At 40.6% G+C, this 18,845-nt stretch overlaps 2 protein-coding genes across 7 annotated transcripts in view; one reads left to right on the top strand and one right to left on the bottom strand.

Moving 5' to 3' along the window:
• cdc40 (cell division cycle 40 homolog (S. cerevisiae)) overlaps positions 1-18,845 on the bottom strand; it is a 42,321-nt gene that overhangs the window by 7,939 nt on the left and 15,537 nt on the right. For 2 of the 3 annotated variants that reach the window (XM_025057085.1, XM_025057084.1), the window contains 4 exons: positions 840-926; positions 425-554; positions 243-329; positions 11-150 (listed from right to left, as the gene is read on the bottom strand). In XM_025057085.1, the coding sequence (XP_024912853.1) occupies positions 11-150; positions 243-329; positions 425-521 (324 nt within the window). In that variant the 5' untranslated portion in view covers positions 522-554; positions 840-926. Of the gene's footprint in view, positions 1-10; positions 151-242; positions 330-424; positions 555-839; positions 927-1,274; positions 1,511-18,845 lie in introns of all 3 variants that reach the window. The other variant, XM_017033709.2, reaches the window with a different exon arrangement.
• Positions 1,534-18,845, top strand: part of wasf1 (WASP family member 1) — a 38,956-nt gene continuing 21,644 nt past the window's right edge. For 2 of the 4 annotated variants that reach the window (XM_008312982.3, XM_008312981.3), the window contains exons 1-3: positions 1,536-2,681; positions 17,897-18,051; positions 18,212-18,346. In XM_008312982.3, the coding sequence (XP_008311204.1) occupies positions 17,919-18,051; positions 18,212-18,346 (268 nt within the window). In that variant the 5' untranslated portion in view covers positions 1,536-2,681; positions 17,897-17,918. Of the gene's footprint in view, positions 2,682-17,896; positions 18,052-18,211; positions 18,347-18,845 lie in introns of all 4 variants that reach the window. The other 2 variants (XM_017033710.2, XM_008312980.3) reach the window with 2 other exon arrangements.

Raw genomic sequence — 18,845 nt, 5'->3', positions numbered from 1 at the left:
AGACATTTACCTCTGATGGTTTAGCCAGGTCTTTTTCATCAATATATTTTGCCCAGGGTCCAAGAAAGTTGTCGATTTCTCCAGCATCTCCACCTTTAATCCGTTTCCGCTTGTCCATTTTTTTTTGCCCACTCTCAAACACAGTTAAACCTTGACAGGGATCACATGTTTAATGTAAACAGTACATGTGTAAACAATCAGATAGAACAGACACCCTAAACAAAGTTGAGCAAATTATTCACCTTTATTTTTCTCAGCTTCGTCTACTGCACCAATGTAACTAGTCGATGAAGTCTGATGTGTGTCAACGGAGGGATCTAGGGCATAACCTGTCAGGGTTGTCAAAAAAACAGATAATTGAAAAACAGTTTTTACCTAATATAGTCACATCATTCTTGATGACAACAGGTCAGCAATAACATACCGTAGGTGGAAAATGTTCTCCTTTGTTGTTCAAACATGAAATCATTGACATGAGCAGGCTCTGCGTAGCCAGACAACATGTTTCTTGGGGCAGCCATCTGCTGGGTTTTATATGGGTTTGTTGGCCCAAACTATAAGAAAACAAGAATAAAACGCATAAGAAAGTAAAAACCATGTGCCTGCATGATAGTTCTCCTACATTTCAATATTTTAAGCACAACTTAACTTCTGTCAGCACAAGCTAATGGAATAAAAATCACGTCTTTTAGATGAAGCGATAAAACTGAAAGAGTCAGGAAATCTCTGTGCATCATGGATATGGATATGCCAATATATGACAATATTGCATTGCAAACCGCTATGGGTTTAAGGTTTGTAAAATACACTTGTAAAATACGTTTGTTAGGTAATGTTACCTCTGGTGCAAACAACGTCTCATAGGTTGGGTTGAATGGGACTTCTTTCAGCGCAGGATCCAGATGTGTGCCAGTCTCAATGGATTCCTAAGATGCAAAATGATTCACTATATACTCAGTCCTTACTTTTTATACATCATAGTGGAAGCATAACCATTAACATTTTAATAGTAAAGCATATCCTGGACAAATAGTCGGTCAATATTTTAAATAATACGGGGAATACATAATTTGATTCGACGCCAGGTATTCCCGCTACTTTCAAATTTACAGACGTTTATTTAAAAAAAGCAAACCAGACCTCAACAAATCTGCCACCATGGTTCATATTTCCTATGTGAACGGAACATTTACCACTCATCGAATTAATCGCGCCGTGATCAAACAATAATGGCTTTAAACTTGAGCTAATAAAAGCTAACCAAGTTAGCTTACCTTGACGGCGACCTCAGGGGCAGAATTGAGAACGGCTACAGACATTGTTTGTCCAGAATGTAAAGGTTTAAGGTGGGCGGTGGCGTCCGGATCGTTACTGTCATCCTTTTCTGTAGAACTCCTCGTTTCTTTCTCATTTTCTGAATCTGAATCACTGCCGTACGAAACGAGGGAAGTGGTGGCGGCGGCCATGTTGAATGTTGTGAATTAGACGGAAGCAGAAGGCGGGACTTCCGCTGAAATTAATCAAAATTTTAAAAATAAAATGTACGGAAGGTCGTCTGTTAACCTTTTTGTTTTAACACTTGTATATATTTTTAAGTTTTTCACAAGACGTACACTTGTATTTACTACTTTCTAAAAAAAACAAATTAATAAACTACTTGGGTTTAGCTGATAAGGTTAGGCAGATAAAGTTAGAAAGGCAAGGTCGAGAGGGTTTGGGCATCTGTTGAGGAGCGACACTGTATATATTGATCAAAAGATGTTGCAGATGGAGTTGCCAGGCAACAGGAAAAGAGGAAGACCCAAAAGACATTTTATGGACTTAATGACAGAGCACGTAGACATTGCTGTTGTAAAACTAGAGGAAGCAGGGAATAGAATGAGGTGAAAGCAAATGATCTGCTGACATCTGAAGGGAACAGCCAAAAGAGTTTGAAACTCACCTTCATATGGTCAGTTCCAACTAATCTAATCCCCTATTTGCATGTTTTTGACCACGGGGTGATGTTGGAGTAGCTAAAGAAAACTAATGCACACACAAGGAGAACATGCAAACTCTATACAAAAGACATGGAATGGAACTTGCAAACAGACGGACTTCTTGCTCTACAACAACCACTGGACATTGTGGCTCTTACTTCTAAACATTTTTTTAACTCCCTCTTATTTAATCAACCGGACAACACAGAGTGTCTACTTCAGATGACAATCCAATACACCGAAGAAGATTGGTCCCAGGGGGACCCACGTACACGCCTCAGTTGCATGGGATACCTTCTCGCGCCCCAACAATAGAGTGGAACATACCACCATTACCGATTATACTGGGTTGCGTCAATGTAAACGACCACTTCTTCTAATACCTTCGGGTGGTCGGTGGGTGTTTATCAGATGTGGCTACAATTAAAATAAGTTAACATGTGACATCATCTTTCGTCACGTCGAAAGAATCCAGTTTAACGTCAGTTTTTCTTAGTATTGTCATAAAACCGCCCCCAGAAGAAAAGTCAGTGGGTCGGTCTCCGTCGCCACCGCCTCTTCCAGCAGCAGTACATTTGATATCCGAGACAGTACAATCATGGATCCGAGCCGGAGATTTAAAGTGCTGGATTCAGTGGCATGCTCCGCTGCTCACTGAGGATGGAAAAGGATTAAAGAGGATTTTTAACACAATCGTATCAGGTAATTTACTAAGATTTTATGCCGGGGCAAAATACTCTCTTATATCCTTACTTGAAAATGTGACTTGAGTAACCAATACTGTACATTCTTATTACATCTTCACTACAACAGCAAAACAAATACCTCTAAAACGGAGTCACCACCATGCTGTAATGTTATACTCTAACTGGAGCAGCAGCAAGACTAATAATGTTCCGTGTAATTCAACACTGCCTGGCCATCACTGACTAGTGTACGTTTATTCAGGGCACAGGTGACAAAGGTGGGAATGCTGAAAACGCAAGGACTTTAAAGCGCAAAAAGGAAAAAGAAAAAAAACCCAATCGGAGTACACGTTGCAGGTTGATACACCTGCATATAGTATATGTACAGATATGTAACGGGACTTGCATGGAGGTTGATGAGCTGCAGCGCTCCACATCTGCAGGAGCTTCTGCAGGAGCAGCAGCAGCGGTGGCGGCGGCGTCTTGACATTAGTCAGACTAAGAGATATCATGTTGGTGAGAAACCAGGGAGAGCAAATACTTGTAGTGGACCTGCAAATGATCTACTGCACAAGGAAAAGCCACATATGCATAAACATATCTTTTCCATTGAGTTAAGGAGTTTGCTACAGCGCTATCGGGCGAACCGCTGACATCGGCAATACGTGATTTAATTTCCTACTAAGAATGCATTGACTCCACTCAAAGAGGAGGATAAGGGGCTGGGGTCTATTTCACCCAGCCTGGTTTGCAGTCATGGGGGATGGTAGCCGTCAGACCAGTGAAAATCATGCTTTGCGAAATCTGAAACCGTCTTTGTACTACTTCAAGTACAGCAACAACAACAAAAAGTGGGACTAAGAAAGAATAGTATCCTTTTTGTAACTATGATAACATTTTACAGTTGTTGACGGCTTAGGGATGTTTTTTGCACTGCTTGGGGTCAGCCCATGTGGTGCTGTGGTCCAGGTCTTCCATATAAAAAAATGTTATTTTGTGTCATCTTTTCTACAGGGTGGAAATTAGAATAGTGCAGCAAAAGTGCAGCAATTATCATATTGTCAAATTAGTGAAATAAAAAAAAATCACAAACCTCTGCAACATGTCAGGTCAAGACAGTTATTTTATATCTCAAATTCAGGAAACATATTTGTCTCAATAGCCTTTATATTTTTAAAAATAAGAATTCCAATTTTAATTATGCTCTGAAAAAAACGGGATGAAACCTTCAGCAGATCACAAAACAAACAAACAAAAATATTACAAAATGACAACAAAGTACAAATGCAGATTTATTATTTAAATTAATTAATGTTAAATTTAAAACACTCCTGCTCTTCTTATGCTGTTTCCATTTACAACTTAAGCCTGCAGATAAAAGCTGTGTCCAATTCTCATGTACGGTCTATGACATTACCACTAACTCTGTGTCAAACAAAAACAATATACTATATGTATGATGTTGTTTTTAAAAGCTATTATCAAAAACAGAAATTATTACAAACTCGTAACTACAGATACAGTAGCCTGCATTCCTGTCTGCTTTGTATTTATTTATTTACATAGTCAAGAGAACAATTTTACACAAGTGGCTTTTCTCATTTCTGCGAGCAACACCGTCTGGCTCCTGGTATGAATACAAAAAGAGAAACTGGGCTCATCTTAAATTGCAGTGATTTAAATTCATAAACAGTTACTGTACGAGTCTGCGATAGATAGAGCGCTGCATATAAGAGCAGCCCTGGCTTCTTTAGCAAAACAGACTGAAACTCCTTGCAGCTGTTAAAATTATCAGTCTGCAGCAGAGGCATCCAAACCATCACGTGACTGAGTGGAAGATATAGGATACATTTCACAAAAGCTCAGAGTGGTCGTACCCGCGCTGTTGGACATACTGCCTGAATGTAAATGGTTTGGAATACTCCTTCCTGTGACGGTATTTAATGACGCGTACCGAAGAAAACACTAATTGTCAAACACTTGACTGTTGCTCATTTTGAGAGCATGTGTGCAGACATTTTGTAAGGCCCCCAGGGTCTTGTCTGATGTTTAGTTTATTACAGGCTCTGCAGGTGCACTTCCTGGATTTTCCTTCTGACATTACCTGCTATTTAAGCCAAGAGGAAAACTGATGTAAAGTAAGGCAGGTTCAAGGATCAAGCATTATGACATATTCTGTGATGACCGGATGTAATCGCTGCCCATCTGTGGCTGTATTGACAGGTGAAGTCCCAGAATAGAATCAAATATATTACAATGGTCTTAAGTGCAGCTTGTGGTGAACCCTTCACTAGGAGGGCTGACATTCCTATACCAGTTTTCAGGTCTAATTTCTCCCTGTGTCTCAGAGGCTCTCATTGTTATAAAAAAGCACTGGCACGACTCTTCTGGAGGCATTTGGACCGCTCTCACTGTATTTGTTGACATGGCTGATCCTTTGCCAGATTCTCAGACTTTCTCATGCGTGTAAAAATAATCCCTCTTTCTCTTTCTACACAAAGGTGGAATAGGGCAATGTTGGCAACACAGAACCGACAATTTAATGAGCAAGTCTTAAAATACCAGTGGGTGAAATGAGTGACACTGGTCTATCAATTAGAAGAGGTGGAAATAAGGTGGTTGAGGGATTCTGGTAGAGGAAGGAGGTTACGATTTGTGTGTGCAACGTGTAATAGCCCTTTACATACCATTTAGTGCAGTCACAGTCAGGCCTCCTATCTCCCAGCTGTTAGGACGCTCCAGAAGCTCCAGCACACAGAGGCTATTGTTCCTCCCCTTGGCCAGACCTACTGCTCTATAATACTGCTTCTGTCCTGGATCTGAACTGGCCTGACAGTAGGACACCACAGCTTAGATCCATGACTAGCGTTCCTTGTTTCTTACACCACTGCCTCCACCACCTCTTCTCCCTCTTTGTCCATCTTACTGTCATTCCTTATATTGACATTTTGCACTCTCTGACGGAGCGTACAGGGACTGCCTTTGTAATACATGTATTTCTACCTTTTTTTCTAAAGAAAACACTTAATTGGTGTCCTAACATAGAGTATACATAAGAGTCAGACCTCCGAGTTTTTTAAGGTCACTCCTAATACCAGTTTGTTTGTTTTACAAACCATTATAGCGCTTGTATTTTTATCTATGCACTCACTGATCTTTAGTTTATTCCATCTGATAAAAACATTACAATACATTGAGTGGGGAGTGGGTTTTGTCTTACAGAACAGTCTCATATGCCTTACTTTTTTCAGTTTTTTGACACATTCTCTAAATGCTTTCCCTGCCCTCTTATGTTATTCCGGTTCTTTCATTCATAATTCTACATAAACTCTGCGGAGGAGAGGTCATTGTCTGTGCCTTTCATTCAGAAGTTTTACTGCAATAGTAAAAGTCATATGTTCCCTACTTATTTGAAATTCTACAGCCTCTCTGCCCTGCACTTATCACATTATACAGTTTTGTGCACGTCTTAGGTGGAACCCAGCACCCATCACAGAAACTGCAGTGTTTTAACACATTAGCCTTGATCTCCCTCAAGTGTAACTGCCAAATGTTCTGAGCTCAGGTTTTTTGCATGCCACTTAAATATATTCCTGGCATATTTTCAGTGTTGGTCTTGTTCATTATTAAACTCTAAATTTTGCCTCCAGATTTGAGAAACGATCTCTGCAGCTGCACTCAGAGTATTTGCCTGTCCGATTAGAGTTGAATATGCAAAGTTAAGCAAAACGTCAGCATGTTGGCTAACACAACAGTGCAGTGTATGCCATTTTTATTTTCCTGGTCAATCTCTCTCTTTCTGTGCTTTGATGGGTTGTTATTGAGCTGGAACGGCCCATGCCCTGGTTGTCGTGGTGATTTGTGATGATTGATGGACGCTAAAGAGATGGGATGTGAGAGCGGATCCCTCTTGTCAGGATTCAGACGTTAGTATTCCATTACAGACACAGTGAATTTTCATTAGAGTTTTCATCAGTGCCCATTTTTCTCATTTGTTCCTTCTGTTCTTCCTTGCTGTTGAAGGGGTTAAGGAGGACAGACAGTGACAAATTACCAATAAGAATGAAGGAGCAAATCAAAAAGGCAACAGGCTTTTTTTCCTTTTGGAAACACTACGTATATTTTATATGTACATCCAGGCCATTAACGACCTCGCTGGTGTCTTCTTGGTTGTGTTGGTTAACCATAAAGTGTCCAAAAAGCCTTGTGTTGATTAAAAAAAGGACAAAGGCCATTACATGTGCTACACATGGCTGCAGTGAAGAAAAGTGCTGAGAAAACAGAAGGAGAACAACAGGGGAAGAATCCTCTCAGTGTTGTAGTGTGTTTGTCCATAGTTTCACAGCAGGGATGCCTGTGCACACAGAAAAGTGCTGCTCTCTAATATAAGCCAATATTTGGCCGTTCATTACAGCCCACAGCGAGGATCCAGCCCTGCTTTGAATTTCCATGAGGCCTGAACACAAGGCTCGTCTGATTTCAGGCTGGATTGAAGCCCAGTGTTGAATGAGAGTGTACTCTCATCTTCTATCTCACTGAGATCTAGAAATTTAGTCACCACTGCCTTTTTTGTCTTTGATTATAAATAAAAAAAACACCCTTATAACACATACTTTTTGAACAACTTTTTGGTCTCTGATTGTTTCTGAGAAAATGTGGGTCACTTCCTGTATTTTAGATAGAGGGATGGATGGATGGATACAATAATAGATTTGGTACTTAGAGTAAACGAAGGTGAGACCTGGGAATCGATGGACAGGATGATGAGGCCAGACTGTGATTCATCTTTAAATTAAGTAAATGTTTTCCAATTTGACCAACGACTGCCCTTTGTGATCTTACCACTCCCCCCAGAGTACAGCACCAAAGGGCTAAGCGGAGTGGAACAGTGTGTTTATTTAACTAAATGCCAGGTCAGTGTTTAAAATTAAATCAGCTCGTTCTAAGCTGCCTGAAGGAAGACGGTCCTCCTGCAGTTCAACAGCCATATGGGTTCTTCCTGCGAGGATGAATAGGTCAAAGTTCATTTAGATTTTTGTGTGCGGTGATGTAAATGTTAGAGGCAACTCCAGGCTAGTGTGTGATTGGGATTGGACAGATAGATGCAGACAGTCAGGCCACAACCTCACTGCTGGGACAAAGTACACACTGTTTTCTCTATCTATCTTTTTTTTAAATCTTTTTAAAGAAGCTTTAAAGGAAAAATACATTCATGAAGAACAAAGTTTGAGGAGAAAGGTAGTACATTTCAATTAGTCCACACTTACAATATGAAATTCTTTTGGCAAAAGCTTACTAGATGCCCACAGAATAGGTAACCAAGAGATGAGAGAAGAGGAGCGAGGGGCTTTTGTACGTGCAGGAAGAATTTGATTTGGTTTCTTTTCAAGATGTGTGGATTGAAGAGAAGCAGAAAGATTTACAATGTCTGGTGAAGACCAAAAGCAAGAAGAGAAAAGGGACTGAGAGCTGTTCTCGTACATCCTCCCTGGCCTTTTGTCCCCCCCATAATGCCTTTTCACGAGACACAAGACAAAAACATCAGACATGATGGCCCTATCTAATCTAAATGGATCCACACAATATGTCTGTGTAAATTGAACATCGTATTGTGTCTCTTGTCTTGGCTGTGGTCTAGTTTATTTGCACTGTGTATAGCAGGTTCTATCTGAATATAACGGAGACACACACTGAGATGCTTGAAGTAAAAATCAGCCTCAACCTGAAACTTGTTTTCTGGTTCTGTCTGGCCAACGCTGCAAGTCAGGGTCTTTATCACTGTTCTGTAAAACAGCAGAGTAAGTGAATAGCCAAGGTTTTAATTGATTCCGTCTTCTGTTATTAAGAAAAAAAAAGCTTTTTAGATCACATTTTCTCTTCTTCAGTCCACTTGCTCTCCCACCACACTATCCTTTTCACGCATATCAAAGATGTCAAGGCTATTCATCCGTGAAGGTTGGAGGGTGGTGCCAAGTTGTCATGAGACACACATCACATGACAGCCGCAGCTGACCTCTTTGACCCCGATGACATTGCTGTTTCTATAGATGAACAGTGGACCTGAGGATAGTGGCCAACCACTGCCTGTGTGCTGCTGGGTGTCTGTGTGTGTGTGGTTGTGATAAGCAGTAGAGCTGATGCATTAACAGACGACAGCGGTTTCATGTCATGAACTGATTCAAAACAGGGAACAAAAATGGCCAAGTACAAAGAAGATGAAACCAAAGAACATCTTTTCAGAATCAAGTGAGATACGGTGGGTTTCCTTTTTTCAACTGCCACCACCTCTGGCCTTTTTACAGTAACCTCTAATATCTGCCATCTTGTGTGCCCAGCCAGCACTTTGTCCCTGGAGCTATTCCTCATGCACAGACAGAGAGTACAGCATCGCAAACTAACTCAACAGACAGCCTTTAAGAGGTTTGCACAGCTGCCCTGGCACTGTGTAATCGGTACAATTAATCCCACAAATCCTTTGTGCTTCCGCTCTGCTCTTTCTTCCTCATATATCAGTTCCCCAGCTGCTGCCTAGTCCTTTCTTAGATAACCACGTTTGTGAATTCATCATTTTATCTTTTGTTTTTATGTTCATCCACTTGAGTGACTTTGTTTTTCTAAATTTCAATATTATTCCTGGAAATATTATCAGTGTAAAGTGATTGGTCAATGGACTGAATTTTTAAATTTCAGATGACAAAATCTGCTTTTCATTTGACTCCTTTTGCCTGGAATATTGAACAAAATAATTTCCTTCCATTTACCTAGAAATACTACATCTGCTTGACACCCCAACATTTTTAGAGGATGTATTTTTCACATACTTGGCTCATGGAACAGACAAAAATATCCATTATTGATGCTGCTAACAGGCACCACTGTCACATCACCAACTGCTTTTACTCTGCCGCTCATTCCTCTACACGTGGACAGGGTGAGTTAATCTCAGATGAATCCTTAATGCAGTATGTGAGAGAGCCATCACTGGCATTGAACACGGCCGTATCTAGAGTATCTTCATTAAGAGTGGCCTGGCAGTGATAAGGGCAACCGCGGGCTGTGATTGATAGAGGAACAATAGGAACAGAGTAAGACACGGGGCATTGGAAAAGCAACGACGGGAGTATTTGAGGCATTTTAAATAGGAGAAAGCCGTGTTTTCTGTCCTGTGATTTATTTCTCTCAAGCCCTTGGTAATGTTCTCATGTATTTCTCCGTGTGTTTACATGGACTTGATTTATTTATAGCATTAAGTAGGGCATTGTCTGCACACGTGATACCAGTTTTATTCCAGTAGGTGTAGAATGTTACAGTAGTAAGTGTCAATATTAGTGGAACGCCTCATGTCCTCAAGCAATAATATTTTGGGTTAGCATCTTTTTTATTGTAATTTGTGTTAGCATGCTACAATCTTGCTAAGATGTTCATGTACAGTCAAGCACAGTCATTAAAAAAATAATTAACATTAAAATCAAACACTTAATGTTTCAAAGCTGTTAGTATATTTTAAAAAAAAACATTTTAACTGATTTGCCATCCAAACAGTGAAAATAAATTCAGTGATGCATTAGTCAACAGTTAGGGGACTTATTGTTGCCTGTCCTTTTCTGTAGACAAACTGACTTGGAGAGTATGACTCAGGCCTTACACTCTGTGTGTAATTTCTTTTGACATGTTTCCCTCTGGGATATTTACTGAAGTCAGATGGATGTGACACAGGGCATCACAGCACACTGAACAGGATTTAATCACAGTGAGAAATACAGAAAAAGAACTGCTGTATCAATGAAGTATGATGTGCTTTTTCTTCAATATGAAGCCACTCTCATTCATTCTTTATCCCGTCCGTCAGCACACAGACAGAGTCCCTGGTGTGCACATTGATCTCAGTGAGAGAATGGGAGACGATGATTTCTCTTCCTCTCTCTGTCCCTGCCTCTCTCCCTCCCTCCCTCTCTCTTTCTTTTGCTCTGTGGGAAACACCTTTGTTACTGCCGCATGTATCTGTAGACTGGGTCTGTCTCCTGTGACATGGCAGTCGTGTACACCAGGGGCAACACCCTTTAACTATCCATTGACTGCAATCAAATGAGGAGAGATGGTGAACAAAATGGCTCAAGTTTCAACTTGGCCGACGTGTCTTTGTTATTTAGGCCTCAGCTTCCCCTGCCCCATGCTAGTGCGTTACAGTTGTTTACTGTGTCCCTCAGTTTGAACGAACAGGAGCTGCTGCGGCCGTCTAGAAGGAGTGGACTCGCCTCTTCTAGACGGCCGTATGAAGAGAAAAGAAAGGAAGTGGTACAGTGAAGTCGAGCTCACAAGCCAAACAGATGCAGCTGCACACTGTGAGCATGGAGACATTCATTATTGAGCAGCAGGCCTCCATTATTCATACCAACGGGTTTCTGTGCACTCAGCACTAAAAACTTTTCTTAGAATGTTTGTTCTCATGACACTACATACATTGATCCATACTTTCACAGACGTCAATACTGTTCTGTGTACGTCGGGAGCGGAATCAAACCATTTGCTTAATTAATAAGATGTAAGGAATAATAAATAGCTCTGTAATGAACTGAGCTGTAAACAAAATCTCATTCTGCGCAGTTTACTGGAATCATGGTCTGAATGTAAAGCACTGCAGATCAAAATCCACTGATGAGTTGTGGTTATTTCTGTTCGGCTACTGAAAATATCTTTGATTTGAATAGTGTGACGCGTGGAGTCTTTGATGTTTTCTGCATTAACTACAGGAAGGAACAGACAAGGATGTGATTAGGTTTTCTGGCTGCACAGAAAATGTTTTTTTGCAAAAGCTGTTTCATCTTTTACTTACAGATTACTTGTAAGAAGGGCTACACACACACAAAATATTTTTTTTATGTATTACACCAGAGTACAATAACCTTAGACTCTTATTTTGCATTCTCTACAGCCAATGCAGTTTTTATAGTTATATCTGAGGCAATACCTGAAACTAGGTCGACATAAATATTCTAAATTACATTTTTTTATATTCTAAATACACAGTACACAGTTTTAAAATGTTGCTAGCTTACTCTATAAATCTCCATGGTTGAGTCTCACTGTAGGTGGTCAAAACCATAGAGAGAGACAGAATAAATACAGTGAAGCAAAGTGAATGATTAAGGCTCCTTTTTTATACAATATATTAATGGCATCAATAACAAATCTGCTTCAAAATGTAATGGAGGAAACAGTGAATACTTTCTTTGAAAAGAAAATGTTACTTGGGCTGTGTGGGAAAATCTAACTTCCTGTGGACGTGTTCCCCCAGAGTAACTGAGTACTTAGTGCCACTATGCAGGGATGCAGGCTGTGGATCACAGCCAGTAGTGTCAAGAGAAACACCTCAGCACATGACAACAATGACTGTCTCTCATGACACACCTGCCCGACTATGACGGCACACTCTGTAACATGAGCACAAAAAATGGTCAGGGACAGACTCAAGGGCCTTGACTATTGACATAGAGGCAGCAAACTCACAAAGAAGCAACTCCGCAGCTTGAACAACACAACACATGTCAATGTACATGTCAAAAACAACTATAATTAAGACATACAGTTCAACATTTAGCTTTATCCAATTAAAGAAAAAAAGGTTTTGTGCCTGTATCCTGCAGATTTCCTCCCACCAGGGGACCTAGTTAGCATAGCTGTCTTAGCCCAACATGACAGCACTAGTGGTGCAGGTGTATTTTTAGCCCAACAAGAGCACTGTGTACGTGTGTTATTAGCACCTCACGAGGCGAGGACTGGAAATGTGTCATCTTATCGCTAACGGGGCACTGACTTGCACAGCATCCTAATTGGCAGAAAAAACATACTGGCACATGCACTTATGGCGGCGGCAGTGGACATGAAAACGCTTTAGACGTTTAGGTTATGTAACCGATATTGTTTTACAATTTGCATCACACTCCTAATAGATGTTCCCTGAGAGCGACAATAAGTACAGGGTAATAATGTATTTAATTTGATGCTGAACGTATGCACCAGGGAAATGCAGTAGTGCCAGCTCTTCTCATCCACTCCCACTTTCAGCTGTGAAGCATTCAAGTCTGAGAGGCAATTCCCAGTAGAGGAAGAGAACACATCCATCCTATGGAGATGTAGGATACGATAATGCAAAGTGGATAACAATGTGCCTACGACTGGACTATCTGCTCTCATATCGGTCCCTGCCGTTGTTGCATGTGTTGCATGCACAAAAAGGGACTGATGTAGGTCTGTGAAGAATTAAAATAATGCTCTGGTCTAGGTCTGATTCAGATTTAACCTTGGGAGACGGTAAATTACATCCTTTGTGACAAAAGCGTCTGGGTATTTGAGCTTCGAGTCTTACATGGAATTCAAACGTAATTGTAGTCCTTTGTGCCAAATGAGAGAGAAAATGCAAGAACAAATAGTATTTAAAAATTTTATAGCCGACTCATTAGAGTGGAACCAAGCGGGACGTAATTTCTTCTAAAAAGCATTTTCGAAATAGTTTACCACGTCTAAATAAAACGGTGATCATCTTTGAGTGGAACAGTGCTGGACTATTCTTCTCTCAGTCTTTGTTGTCTTTGTAAAAGTGAAGCAGTGGATTTTTCCCGCGCTCATATCTGCATGACTAATTCAAACCAGCTGCTGGTAAGCTTTGCCAGTTTGATCTGTGCTCCCTCTGCTATTGGCTACTGTGCCTCTGTCAGCTTCCTTTAACACTGTGAGAGTGTTCCCTACTTGCAGCGGTTCATAAAGTAAAATAAAAAAAACGACAGAAAGAATGATAAGATAAGGCAAATGTGTTAGTAAAATTTTTGTTGATACCAAAGGTGAATTTAACATTTAATTAACACTGTATGTGATTTAAAGGAATAAAGGTTAATAAAATATTTACAAGGTCAACAGGTCAAGAAGAAAGCTTTGGCTTCTGCTGTTGCCTTTTTGTGCTGTGCATAGAATTCTGAATATCTCTGAGTTCAGTTATTCAGATTTTACAACAAAGAGGCTTTTACTACAAAGAGTTGCATTCTGTAAGTGTTGATTCTAGATATTTATAAAAGTTATTTTACTATTCCCACACCCTTTGACAAAATGACACCTTTCCGTTTACACTTTTCTTTGCAGTCATCACAATTAAATATTTGCCTTCCCTGTACTTGCAGAAGTCTTACATTAAGATACATTCTGCCACTGGTGAATATTTTAATCAATATTTTACTGTCTGACAGTGATGTCATATATTTCTGTTGCCTCTTCTGTTTGAATAATTACTCAAAAGCTGGAGGAAGTCAGTAACTTTTGGAGGGGTTTGATTTTATTTGGTGGATCAAGAGTTTTACAGTAATTTCCTCTCAGTGCAGTCCAATAATTCGTTCATTATATCTGGATGACTATATCTGAGTGTAGATATAGCTCAGTTTGGTTTTTACATGTTCAACATTTAACGCCAAAGTCCTTTCAGATTTGTATTGTCTTCTACCGTATGTCAAATATTGTTTTATCTTGTAATCCAATGAGGATAACTGCAGGTCATGAATTTTGCATCGCTCAATGATGAGATCTCTTGTTTGAAAAGGCCCTCGTTTAATTTCCTTTCTAACTGTCTCCAGCGCTGAACACAAACTGTAGTTCTGTTTTTTTCATTGCTCCATCTTGTGAAATCATTTTCCTTAATCACAGAATCAATGACTATGAAGGCAACCTGAGGCTATAAGAACAGCTCCACTGGGTTGGTCTGATGATCTGGTCGGTGGGTGGGTTTTGGTCTCCTGAACCCTCCAAATAAAAGGTGCTTGACCTCCTGTAAACTAAGGAGCCCTGGAGCCATACTGTGTGGTGCTCCTGTAGGGATCAATTAGGTTTCCAGTTGGAGGTGTTGTCCCAAGGGCAATGAGTCGGACGACAGAGGTGCCATGTTTTCTGCTGGCACGTGCCTCGTACGGGCCTTTTTTTGTCTACAGATTTGACTAACACTGTTTAACCAATGGCACTGAGCTGAGTTCATTCGTTCCTCCCTTTGCACATTTGTCTCTCTCCACACCCTCTCTCCTTCCACCTCTCTTGGGATATCATAAAGTGACCAATAAGATGCCTCTGCAGCTGCTGCCATGGTGATAGGTGACAGTGGGAAGCACCATCTCAGATGAATGGATCGTAAAAGTATAGAGCCGTAGTGGTAAAGTGTGTAGCGGGGAGTAAAGGAGCTGACTGGTCTGGAGTGGAAAAATAACAGAGGAGGAGGAAAGGAAAACAGCAGGTATGTGGTTTGTTTCCCTGGACCGTGGCCATCCCTGATCATTTGATCCCACTGTGAGCTGTAGTGATGTGGCAGCGCAGTCACAGATACAGAGGAAACTCCCAGGATGTATTCCAAAGAAGAAGAAAGGTGAAAATGAAAATTCTTGAACCTCTACTTGGTCAGAGACCACAGAGTACAGATGTAGATCACTGGGTCATTTGTTCATTGTCTCTGTCAGTGTAAAAATATTTATAATTAATCTCCTTACATGGTTTATGTTAAACTATCCTTTAGCCTTTTTCGCTTGAGATGTAACAATGGATCTACTGTTTCTGCTCAGTTCATTAAAAGTAGTGATTTCATTTTTTTTTTTTTTTTGGCAGACAATCTACATTGAGGGTTGGCCAAACATTTAGTTTGAACATTTCTCCCCAGGCGCTGATTGTGTAGAATAAACCTTTGTGAGTGGTCACTGTTCTGATGCACAGCCCAGATACATAAACAACCATCCACATGTCTTGAGTGAGTGTCTATCAGCTGGACAGATGGCTACTTTTATTAGCCATCTAAGTGAGTAAGCCACTTATTTACCCACGTCAACAGTCATAGTTGTATAATGGACTGCTTTTATATGTAGTTGTCCCTCAGTGGGATTTAGGAGTAATAATTTATGGAAAGCACTTACGTGCAGTCTGGATAAAATGCCGACTCATCACGCAGAACATTTATTTATCATTTACTGTGTTGTCACATGGCACATCTCTATCTGTTGTACAGTAGCAGCCAACACACTGTATTTTAAAGTTTCACTTGTTTTAACATTTGTGTTTTTTACGTAAAATTTGGACACATCAGTAGAAATGTGGAGTAAGAGGCGGAGAGATTAGTAGAAATTCACTTGGGCTCAGCATTACTTTATTGACAATATAATTTTATAAATGAAATTTTATCGAAGCATTACTTAAAAGTAATGGGAACTGGAAACATTAATGGAAACTTACTATTGGTGCTTCTAACAGCCAGCGCTGATGGTGGAATCAATTTCATTACTTTTTCAATGTGTGTTAATGAGATGGGTCTTTGAAGGTTGGAGTGAAAAATCATTCTCGTTTATCACCTGCTGAGTAATTTGAACTCTGCTTTTTTATTTATTTTTGTTGCTGTAATTCTGTGTTTTCTCAAGTTTTTAATAATTTGCCATCTTTCCGCTCCCTGAAAGCTCTGTTCCACTTGTTTTCACTAATCTGTTTGCCACCTGAGGCAGTACCTCACATGACCCACGTGTTGGGATGATTTATTCTTTTTTAAGAGTACAACACATTCCTTTATTAGGAGATTTGGAGGAATTTAAACTGTGAAGACATGAAGGAGCACAGCGGGGGGCAGGGGAACGAGAACAGTGTGATGTTGTCATGTGTGTGTTTAGGTGAGAGACTGTGTGTGCGTGCGGGCGTGCGTTGGTGTATGCAAGGAAACAAACATTTTTTTAATCATTATTTCTGTTTGTTGGCCTTTGTATAGAAATATATGCAAACTACAGAAAGACTTGTCATGTTCTGAATCAATGAGGTGAAGAGCGGAACAAAATCCATATGGAATTCTGCTGGAAAATCTATGTCAATCTAAAAATAGGAGCTCAGTTTAGAGGTGAGGTTGTCTCAGCCTGTCTTCCAACACTTATTCACACCCAGGTCGTGGAGCAGCAGTCAAAGTAAGGAGGCTCAGACACTGACCTAACCTACTTCCTGTCACAGCAATGACACAAAACAAAGCATTTTCAGGACTGGCCATAGTCTGGGTTTACCAGAATGTTTTTACTATTCATGTCCAAAACACCTTCCAATAGAGGTGTCCACAAGGAAGTTTGACCAGCTGCAACATTATTCATCAGTCTACAGTTCCTCACGGTCCATCTGAGATGGATGAAATTGGAAAACACTTCAGGCATCATCTCTGTCTCTTGGTTTATTTTACCAACTACAGCCACATATTAAGACTTTAATTTAAATCCCCAACAGACCAAAACAAGAGGTCAGAACTCACATTTGTTGTGTATCTTTGGAGTAAAAACTAAGAGAAAACAAGAGTATTTTCCTTAATATCTCACTAATACTTTAGATATCTGTGTAGGAGGCAGTCAAAGAAATATATCGCAGGCACTCTGAAGAATTTTTTCACAAAGAACTGCATTTGCCTGGAGAGGTGTCAGGCCAGCAGTCAGATATCTACAGTACTACTATCTCCGAGAGAAAACTCATCCAAGATATAGAAGTCAAGAAGTGAAGGCTAATGTGAGAGTGTGATGGAGAGTGTAAGAGGACTATGAAGTATCTGGGGTCTTGTTATTCTTAATGTGGGCAGGGATTCGCTGCTGCTGCTGTTTGGCTTTGTGTCACAGTCACATCACTCCCACACCTTGTTTAAACCTCTTTAACTGTGGCTTTTTTTTTAAAAACGAGTCCGCTCCTATTCTTTCCATTTAAGGCAACCAAACCATTGCCCCCATTTAAGTTGCCTCCAACATGAATCACCACTCCACTGATATTTACTGGTCTCCTTTCTACCTCTTCCATTTATACATCTCCAGTGGGAGGGTTTCTCAGAATAGCATCAGTGGCTCTACAGTTTTATAGATAAGGTCAATGATTGAGTTATACACCCAGCATGACGGAGTGCCTGAGCCGAAGTACAACAAGACGTTAACCAGGCTACATGTGACGAAAAGAAAAACACACTGACAATCCTGTAAAGTGACAGTTGTTAGCCGTGTCAAAACATTTCCTCCTAGCTTTAATCTTCCAGTTTATGTTTCTCCAGCACTCTTGGTTCAGTCATGCGTTCAGTCCTCTCTTTGTGCCTGTTTTACCCAGCCCATCACGCTGTGTCTAAAAAACAGCCTTTCTCTCTCAGATGAAGTAAAAGTGAACCTTTGTCCCTTTTTTCCCTCTTTCTCCTGCCCGTTCCCCATCATCTGCCTCCTCTAGTTAGTGGCGTAGCAGCAGAAGGATGCCGCTGGTGAAACGCTCCATCGAGCCCAGGCACCTGTGCCACACGGTGCTGCCAAGGAACATCAAGAACGAGCTGGAATGTGTGACTAACATCTCCTTGGCCAACGTTATTCGTCAGCTCAGCAGCCTCAGTAAGAAGCACTAGGAGACACACACACACACACACGCACACACACACACACACACATATATTGGTATATTCTTCATTAACAAACTGTTTTACTTTAATTTAGTGACATTAGGGGCAACATAAATATAGTTTTGTAATTATTTTGTTTTTCCTCTGTAAAGGTAAATATGCAGAAGATCTGTTTGGGGAGCTGTTCAATGAAGCCCACTCCTTCTCTTTCCGAGTCAACTCCCTGCAAGAGCGTGTGGACCGTCTGTCTGTCAGTGTCACACAGCTGGACCCTAAAGAGGAAGAACGTAAGTGTTGACCCCCCCCCCCCGACCTGCCTCCATCACACACACAACCTTGTGATATTCCAAGTAAAAACTGGTGATGAAATGATGATGAAAACCTGCTCTCATCCTACGTACAAGGACGACTCCTCTGTTTTCTCCGTCCATAGGCTTTTACTTTTAGGAGAATTTTGAAAGCGTGGTCATTTTTCTTACTGGCGTCACTTTCTGACACACATTCTGTGGGCGGTTTCAGTGTGGAGAACTATATTTAGGGAATGAGTTAAAATTAGAAGGTCAGGGTTAGTGCACGGGCTGGGCGTAGTTTTAATTGCTGCTGTGAGTGAAACAGGCTGAGAGATTGGCGACATTTTCTAGCCTTCAATGAAACAAGTCCTGTATTTAAATGGAAACATTCAGAGGTTTCACTTCACTCCACCTGTCACCCAATCAGACTGACGTCGGTGAAGAATAGATAAATGGAAGAGTTAGTAGACGGCAGTGTTAGGTAAGTGACCTGAGG

This window comes from Cynoglossus semilaevis, chromosome 7 (genome assembly GCF_000523025.1).
Source record: "Cynoglossus semilaevis isolate Cse_v1.0 chromosome 7, Cse_v1.0, whole genome shotgun sequence".
NCBI lineage: Eukaryota > Metazoa > Chordata > Actinopteri > Pleuronectiformes > Cynoglossidae > Cynoglossus > Cynoglossus semilaevis.
Note: the sequence above shows the minus strand (reverse complement) of the source record. Positions and strands in the feature narration are given on the sequence as shown.